Source organism: Brachypodium distachyon, chromosome 3, assembly GCF_000005505.3.
Source record: "Brachypodium distachyon strain Bd21 chromosome 3, Brachypodium_distachyon_v3.0, whole genome shotgun sequence".
Lineage (NCBI taxonomy): Eukaryota > Viridiplantae > Streptophyta > Magnoliopsida > Poales > Poaceae > Brachypodium > Brachypodium distachyon.
In genome coordinates this window covers 28,603,070-28,616,326 of record NC_016133.3, presented here as the reverse complement: position 1 = coordinate 28,616,326, position 13,257 = coordinate 28,603,070, and the positions used below count along the sequence as shown (strand labels likewise).

Here is a 13,257-nt window from a genome sequence, read left to right as displayed (position 1 = left end):
GAATCATCAAGGAAAAATACCAAAAACACGAAAAGACTTGTCGTGAGAAACACTGACTCCATAGCATAGGTTGCAACGACTACACCAGAACGATGAAGGAGCCATGACACCAATCTTCTAGATGACAATGTCTCCATCGCCAAGACACCACCGAGAAGAACACAAAAACCTAATAAAAGAAGGTAGCAAAACTTCATGCTAGCGTTGATCCATGGTTCCTCTCGTCTCTTAAGGCCAAATCGACCGTGAGAGATGAGGGGAACTGTTGGAGATTGAAACTTTCTCGAACACGGTGGCGGCTAGGTTTTCTGATCTTCTAACTTTTCTCCGTTAGCAATTCTTACGAGAAGACTCAAATAGTAAGCGAGTGTTTCAGAACTCCTCTACCTTCTAACTTCTCTAAAATCCATAGGGAGCAGCACCGAACAGCCCAGCTCCACGAAGCTACATCCGCGAAGCTGGCCCATTTTTGTGTACAAACCACGGAGCGAGCTTTTTTCAGATTCCCGGAGCAGCAAAACTCGGAGCAGCCCAAAATTACGACCATTCAGCCACCGCCTAAGTGAAAAACGATTCGTTCATTTCTATTCTGTCTCACAATTCTTCCTCCCGTGTCACAGTTCAACCGATAGGCCGCCGGGAGGGCCTTCCCTGTCACCGCCTCCGACCTATGTAGCCTGCCCACCCTTGTCGGAGCGGCTCCCCCAGCCACAACTATTGCCGCATCCCTGGCTGGAGAATCCACCACCACCATGGAGCCACGCGGGCCCGCCTGAGCTGCTGCACCGATCCGGCCGCCTCCTCACGGTGCACGAGCCACGACCACGTCGGCTGTGTAGAGCTCCGCCCATCCAGCTGCCAGTAGGTGGTCCGGTCGCCGCATCGTCGATCTCCTGTACCAGCCGATTCCATGATTCGGCACCTTCAGATCGAACGCATCCCCAATCCCACGATCCGAGAACAGAAATTGCTGGGCCAACTTGGGTTAATGGGCTTCCAGCCCAACAGGAAAGAACAGGAGTGCCGAACGTTTTTAGCTCCACCCGGGGCACTGGAATCGGGGCTTAAAGTTGGATCGATGGATTTTTTAGAAGCTGCCGCAGGCCGGACACACCCTAAGATGAGAGAGTTGGTTTCCGAACAGAGCAAAAACCGTTGCCTGGGCCGCGTTTGCCAGTAAGGTCGGTCACAGGGCCTATGCGTGCGTTGGGCCGAGCCGTTCGCTGATCCCGTTGTAGGTGCTCTATGCCGACACCTTTTTTGTTTCTATACATAGGTCTGTGCATGCGAGAGCTACTACAAATTTGAATAAAATGCACTCATGGTTACTGAACTTGGTTTCGATTTTCAATTTAGTCACTGTATTTTGGAAATCAAAAGTTACGGTCCGTGAACTTGACGAAATATCCGACATAGGGTCACCGGTACTGTATTTTATATGTATGTGTTCTTAGCCTGTGTCATTTCAGATCAGTTTTTTGCATTTTGCCCCCTAAAAAATAATCTATGAGGACCAAAGCGCATTTTTTGCAAATTTTTTAGTACCAGAGTGCATTTTTGCATATTTTTAGGGGTCAAACTGCAAAAATCTGAGCGGGGCACGGATCCATGCGTATAAAATACGATACCGTAACCGTATGTGAGATATTTCGTCAAGTTCACGGACCGTAACTTTCGATTTTCAAAATGCAGCGACTAAATTGAGAATTGAAGCCAAGTTCAGTGACCGTAAGTGCATTCAAGTCTACAAATTTTATAGGTCTATTTTGACTCACGTGATTTCTAAAATAATTTTTTTTATCTTATAGACTGTCATGAAAATTCAATTTACACCCTAAACTACGATCGGCCAAATAACCCCTCTCAAATTTCAATTCTGTTCGTGTAACCCCTTTTTTAGTCTTCCCTGCTTTTTCCCAGCCAAAAAATGCTACAATGACGAGTAAAATAGAGTAAATATCAAGGAACGCTTGTTTTGGAATATATGTATCAGAAAACCATAACTGTTTTTTTATTACCACAAATTTGTGCTAATTTGTTACATGAAAATCGTAATTTCACAATCTCGATGCCTAACCATAGATGACCATTGGACCCCGCAAGTCGGTGTTGCACCTAAGGAGATATGACCAGTTCGGGTTCGGCTGTCGAAGGTGCATGCTTGCGACTGCGATGGGCACCACACTCCAGCTACTAAAGTGTTGGGCAACGCGGTATGCTACGCTAGCTCAGATTAAAAATTCTACCACTCTCCACCCATATCAATGTTTTAGATACTGGATCACGGGATTACCACTAAACGCGTAAATCCGTAGCGGACGTAGAGTCTATGTAGCGCGTCGATCGTGTCCTCCTCCTCGTCAATCCCACGTACAGTTCGTCCTAACGCCGCAAGTTCAGCGCCTCCAACGCGAGTGGGGATGTGATCTCATGCCAAAGCTCTACAAAATGATTGATTCGAGTTTCGATGATAGATCAACGGTAGAAGCAAGGAGTCTATGTGAGAGTTGGTGACACCGAACACTGTTTTATTATAAGTGCATTTATCTTGTTTTGAGACTCCCAGCCTCATAAATATGAAAACATTCATTGACACGATGCAAGATGTGAGCCTACAAAATTTGTTTTTGTTTCAATATGACTCCCAAGTTGTTCTTTCCTCTATTTTGGGCGGCGAAATATTCGGTGAAAACCACCTCTACGGTGCAAACTGTGAAAACTCCATCAAAAAGTTCAAAAAATTCTTAAAAAAATCACACGTGTTAGAAAAGTGATGTTTTATATGTGTGTAAAATTTCGAGTCCAAACTCAATTTCGTTTGATAGTAGCAATAAAAAAAATTCTGCATTACTAGTGGTTTTTCAGTGTTAGACACTATTCATTGAAAATTTCTCTTTTTAATTCCTTCCAAATGTTTTTGATTTTGAACTTGAAATTTTGCAGGTTTGTAGAACATCACACTCCCAACATATGATATTTTTGTAGAATTTTTTTGAAACTTCTAAACATGGTTTTTATGAAGTTTGCACCGAATGAGGATTTTCAACGGATACTTCGCCATTTTGGGCGGAAAACTCAAAATGTTGTATTGTCTGGTGAATGCATATTGGCAAGTTATTGCATACCATTCAGGATGGCTCATATTCGCTCTAAAGAGAAAGGAGTACTTTTAGCTACCTTTGTGAAGCAGGAAAGCTGGCAAACCTATAGAATCTAAAAATTTGTTGAGAATCCGATGTGATCTGAGCAGCTCTTAAGAGGATAGTGTTTTCTTACCGAAAACCTTGTCAGCACTCCGAGCTCCCGTCCATGCAAATTTGCAGCCAATTTGGCTGAGCATGGGTCTTAAAATCCAAACAAACTAGTACAAAATGTCATCAGCCAATACCCAATAGCGTGCACTTGAATTAGCAAGGTGTTAAGCAAGCAGAAGCAGTCCACCCATCAAGGACACAGCCATTCTTACGCGACAAGTTACCTTGTTATTCTTTGAAACGAATCCACAGATCTACACAGGCTGACGGTTCAAAGTGTACGCGACGCTGCAAATTCAATCGTCAATTGAAGGAAACAACATTGGACAAAATACAAGTACACTTATTTACATGACATCCAAAGTTCCTTTTTCTCAGATTTTGAGCATCTGTTTGATTGCAATTTTTGCAACAAACATTGTATATGACACAGGTTGTGGAAACGACTAAGGATCTGGTTTGCCCAGTATATCCTCATCCCCAGAGTCGTCTTCGTCTTCACTAAGCTCTTCTTCATCACTGGACTTATCTTCAGGGGTTATGCCAGCATCCTCTGGTTTCGCGTACTTCTGGCAATATTCTGCAGAAGCAAGATAAAACAAGTTAGCTTTCTAAGTATCACGTGTCAGGACTCAGGAAACTCAACAATGCATATGCATATTTGACCAACAAAAAATAAGTGCTGCAATATATGCATGTTGAAATGAAAGAGCAGAATCAATAGTAAGAAAATGTTGTGAATATCCCATACGGGCTCATGTCTACATTCCAAGATAATACACTGTATACACAGAATTGCATGATCTCTAGTATTATTCCATGACTGAAAAAACATAGTACAAGTACTAGCAAAAGAGAAAATCCCTCTAGGAATGAGTCTATGAGCATAGTCTCGGTTTAACAGGCTGGATTTCTTTTACCAACCAATCAATCTGAAATTTTGCTAGATTAGCTGGTTTAAGTAGAAAGTAGCATGTATAACTGGTTTAGTCAAGTTCTGCAGCGCGCTAAAAGATGCCTGGAGAGAAGCAGCAAAAGCGCAGAGCGGATGAGCAATGGACAGTGCACAGACAGTGCAAGTTGAATGTTTCAACATAAATATATTAAAGAAAAGGAATACCAGAAGTTTGGCATGTAGAGCTGAAGAACTTTATTTTTCGAGAGAACATCCACAATACAAACTCGTCTATCTCAATATTCTTCATGTTGAACAGTTTAAATTATGTAGACACCAATACACAATTACATGAACACCTGTCTAGCACCGCCTAGGTGGCTCTCGTGCCTAGCCTACATAAAATCATTTCCCGTATGTTAACAAATTAGCCACTGGAAGAATAGCACCATTGGTAGCATCAGGATGAAAGAACTAACCAATCCAAATTAGATCATCACCACATTCACGAAACCATAAACAGCTATACTAAGATTGGAATGTAAAGAGCAAATGCCTCAACATGACACACAGAGGAGTAGAAAGCACCAGAAGTCTAGAATAACTAAAGCTCTAAAATAGCAGTTCCCTTAAAAACAGATTTGTTCGAGACACAACAAGACAAAGAGAAGATGCATTTTTCCGGTCCTAGAAGGTGCTGTGCACAGGCGCAAATAAGCAAGCGTTGGAGCATATACTGCTTCATCTGGAGACCAAGTCACTCGAGATTCCATGATTGCCTTGGCGAAGAAGAGGAGGAAGGCCGTCTCCATGCTTACACTGTGTGCCTGCCAGGGGCTTCAGGCACTTTCACTGACGGATGCTGCTGTTTCTGATGACTGATTATCCTGAAGGCGGCTCCGTTTGTCAGGATTTTGATGCTGAGAAGCTGGAATCGAGCTTAATATCTATCCTCTAGCTTCTCGAGGAGCAATGGTTGTAATGGGGTTCAGTAGAACTTTTTCTGTGAGCTTGCCTTTTGGCTGTTTCCTATTTGCGCTACAAATGCTGAAGTCTGAAGTTTGTGTCATTTATCAAGAGATGAATGGAACAGGGGCGGGGCCCTAATGATCTAAAAAATAATGTCAATGCATTTACATAATCAAGGTACCCTGAAAGCATCATGTTCTTAACAGCTAGCTTGGTAAGTGAAAATATTTTGCGTCCTTTTATTCTTCGTTTAGTTGAAACTATATGTTGCTATTAGGACCAGCAAATCATAATCACGTTTGGAAGTTGGACATGATTTTAGTGGTTCAAGTAATATTTATGCCGAAGCACGGTAACATTCAATCCGCATAATGTAACAAAATTGGCTTTCTTCACAGGTATGACGGAGTCCATACCTTTGCAAAAAAAAAAAAGGAGTCCTCCTATGTTTTAGACTAAAACAACTTCTTTTGTTGACAGGTACTCCCTCCGTTCCATAATTCTTGTCTCAAATTTGTCCAAAAATGAATGTATCTATTCCTAAAAAGTGTGCAGATGCATGTAAGATTTCGACAAGAATTATGGAACGGAGGGAGTAGCTTTTTTTCAAGTAAACAACTTAACAGAACAAACGTACCAAGGAAGACCATAGGATAACTATACACTAATAACTGGTTTCTTTGGTTCATATGCCATGTCCATGAAGACAATGAAGTAAATTAAATGTGTGTCTCAAACAAACTTGCAAGGTGGCATGCCATATGGAAGGCAAAATGCTGTGGGCAAGAATTACATGATGAGAGGCTAGATATCAACATCAATTAGTGGATAATGCCGAACCACATCACCTTTCACTTTTTGTTCATAAGCAGGGCGGTCACGCATCATCAGCGCAGCAGCCTCTCCATTTAATGGATCTGACGGATTTGGGTATAGTAAAAGCTGCGGAAGGAAGACTTCGAACACATTTACTAGATCTACAAGAATTTGAGAAGTTAAGATCAGATTATACAACCTATAATTAGTGAATGGTCATACAGATAGTAAGCAGCGAGTGCTCACCAAACATTGGGCTCCACGTTTGGTTGATGACATCCAGACAGACCGAACCAGACCTACATTTCAAGGGCAAACAAAACGTTGGTTAGAACCATCCGAGTTCCTGAGATTCGTGCATGCTAAGAAAAATAATTTGATGATAAAAAGCTCACATTTCATCCACATTCGGGTGATAAATCTTATTAATGAAACCGATCGATGGGGATTTGTAAGGATAAGCATCAGGCAATTCTACTCTAACCTTCCAGACACCACCTTGATAAATACCTATCAAATTTAGAACACATCCACAATTCATTAGAAAATATAGCTTTTCTTCCAACACAACTGGAGAAAAAACTTAAATTCGCTGAAACGAGAACATGCTCCAGGTCGACTGACCGAGCGAGCAAATCATCCGGCATATAGCAAAAGTAACCTAAATCCTGAGCTAAACCACTTAGCACTAAAGAATGTCGTACGATCAACAGGGAGGTTCACAATTTTCGCCAAAGTTGCTTTGCCCTACATCTACATCTAGATCAAAAATGGGTAACATAAACGCAGATCACGAGCACAAGAAGCATGATTGAAACCAGATTTTGCGCAAGGATCGTACTTTCAGTAGGGCCTCGGAATTCCACGAAGAATTCCTGCATCCCATCGTTCACCATCTCCACCTTGTAGTCGCTCATCATCCTGCAACAACAACAACCAAGAAAGCCCCAAACGAAATCCAGATTAGAACAGAGCCGCCAAGAAAGGAATCAACCGCTTGTACCATAATATCAAATCCCAAGATCCTCACAGCTTCATGAGGTCCATCTCGCGGCGCTTGCTTGGGGAAGACATCTTGGAGGCCAGAGAGAGGAAATCTTCCCTTCCTCCGGAGACGCGTTTCTTGGGGATAAGGGAGGAGGCAGAGAAAAAGAAAAGGAGAAGAGATTGAGCTGCTTGTGACGGTGCGTGCGTCGTCCTCCTCCCTGCACCTGCGCGAGATTTATTTATTTTTACTATCTAAATAACCGTGAGTTGGAAACAAATTAGACTGCTCACTAAATTAGTCTAAAATTACTATTATATATTAATAGCACTATCTAATAGTATTCCAACTTTAGTGACGAACATCATCACCCTGCCAGTCTTTTGCAATAGATTTAATTGATTGCATTATGATGAAACGATGAGTTTTTTCTTTTTTGGCAATAGAAGGTGAGAAGTGTTTTTTATAACAAAAAGAGGCGACGGATCGCCGCCATCAATTGACTCTTTTATAAGAGTAAAGATTGCTGTTGCAACTAGAGGGAGGAGAACAGAGAGGCGAGACAAGCACAGGGCGAACAAAGCCAAATAAAAATAAGAAAAAGAGGACGTTTGGCACCCGAGCTCCACGGCCCTTTGTATCTCGTACGTCAATGATGGGCTGAATTATGCTGGGCCACCACAGATAAGGAAAATAGCACAATCGATTTTAGAAATGTAAAAAAGATTACAGGTTTGGCCCATCACCTAGTATACAGCGGCATGTGTACCGGGCCATTTTCAAAATGGCACAAGCTAGGTCTACCGGGCTTTTTATTCTGAAAAAAAGGTATACCGGGCTTTTAATGACCTAATAAGAGCATTTCCAATGGTAGGTTGTAAGTTATATTGTGCCTGTGGCGGGCTGTCGTAGGCAGCCGGAAGATATCCGCCAAGCACAACGACGCGGCGCCCCACCCCACAACTCGGTCGCGTCTTCTCCCTTTTCTATGATTTGTGAATCTGAAGCTGAGCTGGACGAGACCGACTATGAAGACTTTGTCGAGGTCATGATGGCCTACTGGTTGTTTCATATTATTTTTAGGGTTTTTGCTCGTTCAAGTAACTGTGTTGATTTGAGAGAATCTTGCTTCAATCTGGAAAGGGATTTTTGTATTTGAAATGGTGCACCATTTATTGTGTTGACATAGAAATTGTTTGAGATTATTTTGGGATGATTTTTCCTTGTGGAAATCTAAATGATGATTTCGAATTTTTCTGCGTTGAAACCATGAAGATATTTTCTGCATTTGTTGAGTATCTGTGCAGACGAAAGAAAGAAAAATGAATTTGCTGCAAAGTGGGTTTGGGGTGAGCCTGGACGGCTGGGCCCAGCCATGTTTTTATTTTCTCCGAAATGCTATTAGTGACGAGTGGTACGTGACCGCCCACCCCATCAGCGGCACGTAATTTGTTGCGGTTGAAACCTCATCCGCCACTGATGACGTGTTCCGCTGTAGTACATCATGAAAACACTAGACTTTTGCGGGCACGGTGGAGGTGACTATGGGCTGCTGCAGGCTTGTGGGTCTCAAACAGTGACCTCGCTGATCATGCTGCAAACAGTCTAGAGTATGTGGTCATGGCCGCACAAATTAGAAGCCGCCGCTGCCGCTTGTTGTGAGTTGAGCTGCCACCGTAGCAGGAGTACAAATGAAACTCTGTATAAGAAAGTACATGGTGTCAACTGCAGCATATATCAAGTGGCATAGCACAACAAAACAATCTTAATTACTCAGTCTTGCCATGCTACAACTAGAGGAAGCACAATATAACACCGGACCTTTGATAAGGTCGGAAGGATTTAGAGTGGTTCATATGACTGAAGAAATATATACCAAATCCACTCACACTAAAATGTTTCAAGATATTCTTACAGTTAGCTTGTGCTACCTTAGTCTTATGACCACTACCAAGATAAGCTTAAACCGCCGTCAGAGAGAACTCGAACTTCAGATCATTCCCTGAATTAAATTCTATTTGCAAAAGCATGTAATAATCATATCCGAAATATCGAAAAGCCTAGAGGATTATTAATAAGCCAACTGAGTTGTCAGTTTACAGATATATGCATCCACTGCAATATTTACATTCTGAAAAACTTTCCAAATATGTTTTTTTTGCGGATCAACTTTTCAAATATGTAGCTACACCTCATCCTTATGTTAACCAGGTTTTCAAATGTGTCATAATCATTTTGACTTGCAAAATTTGGTAGCAAACCGAAAAGGCCTGATAAACTATACAGCTGTAAATCATTTTGAGACATTTCCAGTAACATGCTAAATACCAAATTTGTATGTGGAAGATATTGACCCTCCAACAGACGTTCTTGATGTTGTTAGCCATGAACACTATAAAAATGATCTCAACTGTGCAAGATGAACCACACCAAATCTAGACCGCCACAAACGAGGCAGAGCATGCAGGGGTCAACAGATTCACAGACCCAGGATGTGTAAGTATGTTCAAGTTTGAAGTGCTCAGAAGCCGAATAGTGTTAGAAATAATACCCCTTTTTGCCTGGTCTTCAAGCAGATTAGCTTGAACCGTGTTAATTGGTCTCACGTTATTGGTTTACAGCGAATGAAGGTAGATTTACCAATGAGTCACGAAATGCTATGGTCCTTCCAGATGATATCTGAATTTCTTCAGAAGTAATTCGTCGAGATCATGTGCACTATTTGTATTAACCCAAACAATATTAAAAAATATTCTAAAGTACAGCTGGATATATCCAATCTATTCTTGAAATAGACAAGTCGCACACACTCCCTTTCCGAAAGAAATCAAAACACCACGCGCCAACTCAGAACCTTTGTTGGGCTATGCTTGGACGGGCTGAAGCTGGAGGAAGCTTTCTTGGGCTACAAATGATGAGGAGATACTAATATGCAAACCATTTGTCTGACTCTGCTATAAGGTTGTAGTACTAATCAAGTCATATTAGTTAGTTCTCTCTGAAATTTCACATAGAACAGTTGGCATGGTATCAGTTTGAGTTTTACCAAGGAAAGCAAATAATTAAAGAGATTGTTGGTGCACCACCATCGGCGTATTCTCTAACTATAAATAGGTAAAAGATGGTATAGTTTTAATAAGCTGCACCTTGGATTCTATAGCTGCAAACAAACCACTCGTGGTAAGCACTAGCAGAACCTCTCACGTGGGATTAACCAAAAGAGGGTTGTGCTACAACTCTATGAGGTGCACCGATATTTCACAAACATGTTGAATTTTGCAGTTATACCTAGGGATACATTTCAATTTTAAAGTAAACAAGCAATTCAGCTGGTTCAATGCATGTGAAATATATAATATTGAAGTGTTTTGAGTCAAATTGCAGTGATTGTGAGCTCAGAATCTATATAAGAGCCACAACCTTGTGATAGTAGTCCCAATGTCCATGCAGCCCAGTTAGTATTCACTATTCAGCCTTCACCGTGCATGTGTGACTCGGTAGTCTAAGGTTTCCGGTTCAATCGCCGCCTGCAACTGCTAGAGTTTGTGTTTATACCAAATTTCTGTCCAAAGAGAACTTGAAGTAGACCGAACAGACAACGTGCCGGGTCAGGCCACGGGTCTGGTCCATTATAAAAAAAAACTAGAGCTGTGAGCCCACTAATGTCTTCTCTGGGTCATTTCATTGGAACAAGGGTAAATGCAAACACAGGGCCTTGCCAAATCGCTCGAGGTTAGCAATGCCAAGACCTCCAAGATTTTTTTCAGACGATAGGAGTCTTTCCGTCGACCAAAGGGTGCCCGCCAGTCGCAGATTCGGCATCGCCACCCATCCAAATGAAGCCCCTCGAGATGCTTCAGACAACAACAGGAGCAGTGCCCTGTAGTAGGCAGCGGTGGCGGATAGGATCGGCTTTGAAAGAACAACTATTCAGCCCTCAGGAGATTTTCCCCCTTCCAACCCGACAACAAATCATTCACCCAACAACATAATGGATGGCATCACGGCACAGAAGATGCAATTGTACGAACTACTTTCACAAAGAATGGCATGCACCCATTTAGAGATTTTACTTTGACCAACAATTAGACTAATGATTTGAGGATTACGTGCTACAAAATTATATCATTACATTCCTATTTGAAAAACCTTCCAACAATATAAAATTTATAACATAAAATTTAATATTACTGGTCTAATCGTTGGTCAAAGTTCGACCTCGAAATGCGTGGGCACCATCCTTTGTGAAAAGGAGGGAGTAATTAACAAGAAAAACTAAGCTAGAACTACAATTTCCAGTCAAAAAATTTCAAGTGAATTGTCATTACTGGAATAAGTAAATAAACCTATGGGCTTACTGAAATTTAAAAACGAAAGTGTCATCTCATCACCCTATAGACACCTATGTAAAGAGCTTTCAATTTCTGTAGCAAGAAAAATACCAACATTCACCACCAATAATCCCCTAGAGGCTATGCAAAAATAAATGCATTTGACTAGTTTGTTGTGTATAACTCAATCTGTTCTCTCTAAAAACAGGGTCTGTTCAATACATTTTTCTTGGAAAAAGCTACCATTGTTTTACCTTGTAACTACGATTATAACAACACTATATATGGAAATGTTATGTTTCCCTTTTCTCCAAAATAAGATGGGCCACACATACAATGGACCAGAAGTAGAGGCATGTTAAAGATCACCATCCCTGAGGTTTCTGGACCCCTTAGATGGGAAAAGAATGAGGAAGCAAGAGAACTTCATATTCCTTGGGCTAGATGGAAAATGGCCGTGGTAAAATAGTGCAAAATGCTCTAGCATTCGTAATGATGCCCTCTAGTCAGGCACGTGAACAATGAGATGTAATTCTCGTTTGATGAAGAATAGCACTTGTGTACAGGAGTACAGGTAAATCTAAGGACCAACATCTATAATTGGACAAAATTAAAAAAATGACAAAATCATGAATCTAGATCCACCACTGAATGAACAGAACCATAAAATCAAACATACTCCCTCCGATCCATAATAAGTGTCTCAGATTTAGTACATGTTTGTACTAAATTAGTGCAAAATCTGAGACACTTATTATGGATCGGAGGGAGTATTATATTCTTCTCATATGTAAGGATCAAAACTACGTGGCACGGGATTACCTGCGGCGAAGCAGTCATCTCGCGACGGAGCATGAGCATCAAGGAGAACTGGCTGCCAGGACTCTGTCCAACGATCGAATGAGCATCAACGAACCTGGGCTCTTCGCCACAAGGCGGACCCAGTTAAGCATCTCCACAAGCACATTCCTCTTCCGCTTCAGCTGAGATGATCCGGCGCTCGCGTGGTCCTTATGGGGCGACATGAACTTGCCCTTCTTTGCCTTCGATCGGTGGTCTGCATTGCCGCTGCTCTCGACCACCCCATCCTGCTTCCGTGGCTTCCGGATGCTCTGCTCCAGGAGGGAGAGATACGTGGCGTACACCACCTTGATGCCGGAGTAAGCGGTCGGTTCGAGACCTAGCGGCACAGCGACGGCCGCCCAAGAGGACACGGCGGCGAATCCGCCGCGAGAGCGCACAGCGAGATACAAGCGGAGCAGGTCCACCGGGCGGTCGGCCACGAACACAGGAGGCATTGCAAGAGTCGGGAGCGCACATGGTACCTGCACCTCGGCCAGGAAGGCGGCGAGCACGTCGACGAAAAGGGCGGGCGCCCCCGCTTCGGTGAGCTCACCGTCGGGGATCTCCAGCCCCGCGACGTGTCCTCGGGCGCGGAGCTCGCCGATGACGCAGCGCAGGGAGAGGACCATGTAGGACGGGCCTATGGAGATGGCCGGTTGCGGCGGCGGCGCCGGCAGGGCAGGTGCCCCAAGGGCTGGCGCGTGGTCGGGGTTTGGGTTTTCGGCGTCTGTTTTGAAAGGGGGCGTGGAGGAACTCGAGGTAGCAGGTGGTGGTGGCGGTGGATTCGGAGGCGTGGCCATTTTTGCCCGCAGGCCCTTTAGGTTGGCAGAAAACTGCTCCTTTTCTTCGTGATTTGATGTTTAAGTTTGGGGAGATGGAAAAGGCACCTTCGAGGGAAGAAGGAGGCCAATGGTTTAAATGTTGTTTGTGTTTTTCGATAGAAGAATTTCAATTGATGGGCTCAAAACCCGATCTATGATGAGGGTGCTGGAGGGTGGGGGAAGGGGAAGGGTAGTGGTGGACTCGTCGTGATGGTATCAATCTCAACTCTCAAGGGTGGGTCATGTAGTACAATTTTAGGTCAAATAAAAATCTTATAAATCTGTTGAACCATATATACCTCATTAACTATCATTTTTATTTTATAAAAATTGGGCCATAGCC

General features: G+C 42.8%; 2 protein-coding genes across 4 annotated transcripts; both read right to left on the bottom strand.

Annotated features, from left to right (window-relative positions):
- Nucleotides 1-3,462: 3,462 nt before the first annotated feature.
- LOC100845410 (ubiquitin-conjugating enzyme E2 4) lies at nucleotides 3,463-7,132 on the bottom strand. 2 transcript variants are annotated; one of them, XR_002965052.1, is made up of 7 exons: nucleotides 6,965-7,132; nucleotides 6,776-6,855; nucleotides 6,330-6,444; nucleotides 6,181-6,233; nucleotides 5,967-6,095; nucleotides 4,375-4,544; nucleotides 3,705-3,834 (listed from the first exon to the last, which is right to left on the bottom strand). XR_002965052.1 is itself a non-coding variant. In XM_010236479.1 (6 exons), the coding sequence occupies exons 1-6, from the start codon at nucleotides 7,006-7,008 to the stop codon at nucleotides 3,701-3,703; spliced, it is 555 nt and encodes a 184-aa protein (XP_010234781.1). In that variant the 5' UTR covers nucleotides 7,009-7,132; the 3' UTR covers nucleotides 3,463-3,700. The 2 variants fall into 2 exon arrangements, 1 of the variants encoding a protein (XP_010234781.1); XM_010236479.1 differs by lacking the exon at nucleotides 4,375-4,544 and having other exon boundaries at nucleotides 3,463-3,834.
- A 1,119-nt stretch (nucleotides 7,133-8,251) lies between these two features.
- Nucleotides 8,252-12,959, bottom strand: LOC104583660. Of its 2 annotated transcripts, none has more exons than XM_010236478.3 (2): nucleotides 12,073-12,959; nucleotides 8,252-8,618 (listed from the first exon to the last, which is right to left on the bottom strand). In XM_010236478.3, the coding sequence occupies exon 1, from the start codon at nucleotides 12,891-12,893 to the stop codon at nucleotides 12,111-12,113; it is 783 nt and encodes a 260-aa protein (XP_010234780.1). In that variant the 5' UTR covers nucleotides 12,894-12,959; the 3' UTR covers nucleotides 8,252-8,618; nucleotides 12,073-12,110. The 2 variants fall into 2 exon arrangements, with proteins under 2 accessions (XP_010234780.1, XP_024317401.1); XM_024461633.1 differs by lacking the exon at nucleotides 8,252-8,618 and adding an exon at nucleotides 10,055-10,452.
- Between the last annotated feature and the right edge of the window lie 298 nt (nucleotides 12,960-13,257).

Coding starts and splice junctions, on each gene's coding strand:
- LOC100845410 (XM_010236479.1), bottom strand. CDS start 7,008: ATGTCTTCCCCAAGCAAGCGCCGCGAGATGGACCTCATGAAGCT. Junction 6,856..6,964: donor GAGATGGACCTCATGAAGCT/GTGAGGATCTTG, acceptor TTGTTGTTGCAG/GATGATGAGCGACTACAAGG. Junction 6,096..6,180: donor AACGTGGAGCCCAATGTTTG/GTGAGCACTCGC, acceptor AAATTCTTGTAG/ATCTAGTAAATGTGTTCGAA.
- LOC104583660 (XM_010236478.3), bottom strand. CDS start 12,893: ATGGCCACGCCTCCGAATCCACCGCCACCACCACCTGCTACCTCGAGT.